General features: G+C 39.5%; 1 protein-coding gene across 1 annotated transcript in view; it reads left to right on the top strand.

Annotated features, from left to right (window-relative positions):
• The first annotated feature begins 1187 nt into the window (after window positions 1-1187).
• LOC137654789 (homeobox protein Meis1-like) overlaps window positions 1188-5000 on the top strand; it is a 26102-nt gene continuing 22289 nt past the window's right edge. The window contains exons 1-2 of the mRNA XM_068388745.1: window positions 1188-1965; window positions 2462-2706. Of these exons, the coding sequence (XP_068244846.1) occupies window positions 1948-1965; window positions 2462-2706 (263 nt within the window). The 5' untranslated portion in view covers window positions 1188-1947. The remainder of the gene's footprint in view (window positions 1966-2461; window positions 2707-5000) is intronic.

Here is a 5000-nt window from a genome sequence, read left to right as displayed (position 1 = left end):
TGTTACTAGCTACTTTATATATATATATATATATATATATATATATATATATATATATATATATATATATATATATATATATATATATATACTATTCCACAAGCACATAGATACTCTTAGGTTGTCCTATTTTTTTAACCGTTGCTAGTTAATGGATTACTGAGATTTTCTTTATGTACTTGAACACTTTTTCTCTTTATTATTATTATTATTATTATTATTATTATTATTATTATTATTATTATTCTTTTTATTATTATTATTATTATTATTATTATTCTTTTTATTATTTTTATCATTATTATTATTAATATGGTTGTTGTTATTATCGTCATTTTTATTTTGGTAATTCAGGAGCAGAAAATAATTTATTTGAATTGCTAGATTGAATATTGTCATTTTTTAAATTTTTACACTATTTACTTATTTTACTGTCGCTTTGAAAATGTTACGATATTGACATATTTGTTGATAGTATATTTTCTTACAGATAGTAATCGATGTTAGTGTGATATTTGTCAGAGCAAATATTAATAGGCGCTGAACTAACATTTTAGTGTAAATGGGAATAAAAACTAACCCCCCCCCCCGCCCTTCCTGTTAAATTCATCAACAACTTAATATTTCCAGGCTCCAAGGGGGACCACAAAATATAACAGAAATCATTTTGAAATAGTTACAACACAGGTTTTATTTTTTTCTGAATTTTTTCCGAGTTATGTTATATCGTTAATAATCTATTAGAATAATATCAAATGAAAAGTAACTGGACAGTATTTAATTGTCTTTTGCACGAATATTGTCATAGTTCTTGCTGTATAGGCTGCTGCTTGCTGGATGCTAAACGCTGTTATGCAAAGTAATGCCATTACGATATATGTTTTTTTTACGTGTGAATTGTTCTGAATCCTTCTCGACTTGTTTGATCCTTTCCATAGGTGAAGGATGTATCTATGAAATTTTTTTTTTCTCTGGACCTGAAGGCGTGCGAAATACGTAGGCGGGAAATTGTTTAAACTACTCGTTGCAGGTGTAAAAGGGGGAGTGTCATGTGGCATTACATAGGTGGGCGGGGTTAGAACTTCAGTGCATGTGTGGGCGTGTTAGCATACAGTTGTTGTTGTTGTTGGGGCGGAGTGAGTGTGTTTGTGTGTTTGCGAGTCGAGGAGTGTGGCACTGGGTCCCGGGTGTGACAGGTCAGTCAGTGGTTGTTCAGCGGTGGTCATCGGCTCCTTCACTGCAGTCTCTCCTCCTCAGTGGCCACACAGCCGATCCAGGATGCTTGGCCCTCCGCCCACCGACTCGTGATTACCCTTGTTGCAAAAATTGCTTGGTATTGCACACTTCGCTTTGTTACGCCTGCCCTGGTTGACTCGGCAGGCCTTCCCCCCTTCCTCATTTATGGTCTACGGCTTGTGCTGGATGATAATACAGCAACTGCTTATCTAAACGAAAATATCCATAATAATTCCTTCACACAAAAAAAAAATCTCCAATCTATATTTGGGATCGTCAAAAGCTCGACTTCTCTCACATGTGAACCAGGAATGCAGGAGGCGGTGCTTGTTGGGTGGAGGCGGAGATAGGGCGGAGCTTGATTGGCTCAGGGGGAGGGACTAGGGCGTGACGTCGTGCGTAGCTCCGCCTTCCAGGTGTTTGCGCAGCGCCCCGGGGCGGTGCTCGTGACAGCTCATTCATTTGTGGCGGCGGGCGGCGTGATTGACAGCAGTTGGGGTGCAGTGACAGGCGGACACGCACGCTGCTCCGCTCTCAGTCGCCTCTCATGTCGATTGACGTGTCGACGCGCGGTGCAGGTACGGCGCGGTATTAGAACGGTGCAGTGCGGTGCGCGGGTGGGCGTGTAATCAGTGACTGTTAACGGCGCGACATTTGTGTGGTGTTACCGAGTGTGAAGCAAGCACAGTAACTGTTAACTATAAGGGTGACATGGCTCAGCCTGCGAGGGTAAGTTGTTGTGGTGTGTGCCCCGCCGCCCCCACCTCAACTCATGCTGACCACTAGGCTCTAGTTAGTCGGTCTGTGGGCGGGAGTGGGCGGCGGTCAGTGTGTGCGTTAGTGAGCAGGTGGTGAGCCAGGCGGCTTCTCCGCCCGTCACCACACCAGTGTTCTTTGATATCTTTTTAGTTATCTTATTCTCTCATAATTAATAATAATCATCATAATCAGTCATTCATATTTCTAAGATAGTGTGAATTACGACCAGTGTTTTCCCCCTTAAAAGTATGTAAAAATGTTTTATCGTCACCAGTCAAGATATATTTATGCATAAATAAATATATATCTCTCCAGTCTTATCAGATCCATCAGAAGTAGTGGTGGACGTCGTGTTGTGGTGGAGAAAGAGAGAGAAAGCTCTATAGAGTGTTTTGATACCATTTAGTTCAGGTGTGTCTTTTGCTTTCCAAAGAAAGGCGTTCTACATCCGTCGTATCTCCCGCAGTACGACGACGGGCTGGGGCACTACGGTGGAGGCGCCAGTATGGATGCCGTGGCCAACATGTACAGCGATCCACACCGGAGTTCGGCGGCCGTCGCCGCTCTACAGCCTTCTATCATGACCCACCACGGGGTCGCCCACAATGCGGCCATGTACGCCCATACACAGGCGTCCAATCACGTGGGCGCGAATCACGTCATGGGATCCGTCCCTGACGTGCATAAGCGCGACAAAGACCTCATATATGGGTAAGTGTGACTTCAATCATTGTCTTCCTTCGTCAGGAGTCAAAAGGTACTTTTAACTCCTGACGAATTCACGGTTTTCTATTCAGTATCTAGTGCCATTATTCACATAAAATTTGATAGGCCCCAAAAATAAACGTTTAAATCATTCGCTATTGCTGCTAGGAACATGAACAAAAACTTCATCGTTACAATTAATGAGATACCATTTGGGCGTAAGGTGGGTTAGGAGGAGTGTTGGCATAGAAGCGATGTTGAAATAGCTGGGACAGGTAAAACCTTTTTTTCCTCATCAAGACGCAGCGGGCGGGTAGCGGCGCTATAAGCTGCGCTTAACCGATGTAGTAGTCTTTGCCCTCCGCCGCTGCTCTCTCTCTCTCTCTCTCTCTCTCTCTCTCTCTCTCTCTCTCTCTCTCTCTCTCTCGTTCTTTATTCATCCTCATGGGGATATATTAACTAAATTTCCAACTCCTAGATTTTGTCTTTCTCCAACCCTTAAGTTTAGAATATCTTTGCTTTTAAAAAGGAAGTTATTTATCCTTCAGATAATTAGGAACAACGTAAATATTTTTATTTATAGCCTCGTTAATTTAAATTATGTTTTAATTTTGTTTTAAAATTTAAGGTATAAGTATTGGGAGTAATAACTTTTTCCCTCCTTTCTTTAGTATAAATTTAAAGTTGAAATCGTTAGGAATTAGATCTTTATAGAAGCATTCCATTCATATGTTTACGAAGAGTTACGATTTGTAATAAATTTTTTCGAGGATGTTTTCCTATTAACCGCATCCTATGTCTTTTTGAATAAAGTTTTCTAAGTACAAATTGATAATTTATTTCAACGCTAATACTACACAAATTTGAGTAGCCTACTACATACCTATATTACAATATACTTTTTTTTAACATTCACATCTGTTTGAAATTCCATTCCTGCTTAACAAAGGAAGTAATTCAGACTATAGTTATTTTAGGATAAATTTTCGGAATCCCAAGTTTTTTAACGCCAATTTCTTTTGAATTAAAATTGTATCAGAATCCACTGTTGAATTTAGAAGTTAATCATCAGTATTTATGCAATGCGCAAGTAATTCAAATTTATATTGATATTCTATTTACATTTTGATTTTACTCTAGGAGAATTCACAGACTAAGCAAACAGTTTTTCTTTAACGTGCTAATGAAATTAATGCGGATATAATATATTTTACGAGGCTATTATACTACTATCGGGATTTTCTTGCATAGCGTTATACTTATGAGTATTTTATAAATAAGACTTGAATAATATAAGACTCGTATTGATGTTATTTTATTCTTAAGAGTCTTATCCTACATGCAAATGTCTTTCTAAAATACCATGCAAAAGAGTTGTTATTAACGCATGTCTAAATCTCCCCCCTCTTGAATTATTTACACAAGGGGGCTTAATCCCATTAGACCCCAAGTAGGTGATTATCTAATTCCCCGCACTTTTCTCCTGGGCTCATTTAATGCTCCTTCTTGAAGCTCAAAGTAATACCGCAAATGCTTAATGGAAGGAGGACTTAAGTCAGTCTCGAGAATACAAGAAGGAGGAGGAGGAGTCCTGGAGAGGGTCTCGAGAGGTGACGAGCTGAAAGTATTCTGTTTCTTTTAGGTCCCATTCACGTATAACTATTTTATCGGGTTGTGAGAAATTCATGATATTTGAGATCGGGATAGAGAGGAAGATCATGGTGCTGCCAAGGCCAAGCACGGATTGGGAAGATTCCGCGAAAACAGTAATAATAAGTGGAAAGAGATGGGGCGATAATAGAGAGAGAGAAGGAACTTGAAATAGAATAATCTTCCTGAGTCATTGAACAGATCCTTGATAAGTAGCCAAGAGTGATCTGCGTCTGAAATGGACAAGAGGTTTATGTTCTCAGATGATTTTTTTTCTTTCATTCCTTTCTGTGTAAGAGGAAGATCGCCTCGTCATTCCTTCGTTGTCTATTTACTGAAGGAAATAGTCGAAGAGGATCTCATTCCAGTTCAAACGGAAGCCGCCACCTTCCTCTTTTTAAACTCCTCCTCCTTCTCCTCCTCCCCCACACCATCTACTCTATTGTTGTTGAATTGTAAATTTCTGTGAATAAGATCCTGCCATAGATTGTATTTTCCTTGCGTTTATCACCTGCATTCTGCGGAAGAACGGCACAAAACTTATCTACGTTTCTGGTTTTATATCACCACAGAATGATATATTTCAATCTAGTAGGGTACAGTCTTGTTTGTGCGTTTTCTTACTTGTATGGAATCACTATCTGGTTGGA

This window comes from Palaemon carinicauda, chromosome 15 (assembly GCF_036898095.1).
Source record: "Palaemon carinicauda isolate YSFRI2023 chromosome 15, ASM3689809v2, whole genome shotgun sequence".
NCBI classification, from domain to species: Eukaryota; Metazoa; Arthropoda; class Malacostraca; order Decapoda; family Palaemonidae; genus Palaemon; species Palaemon carinicauda.
This window is presented reverse-complemented; position numbering and strand designations above follow the sequence as displayed.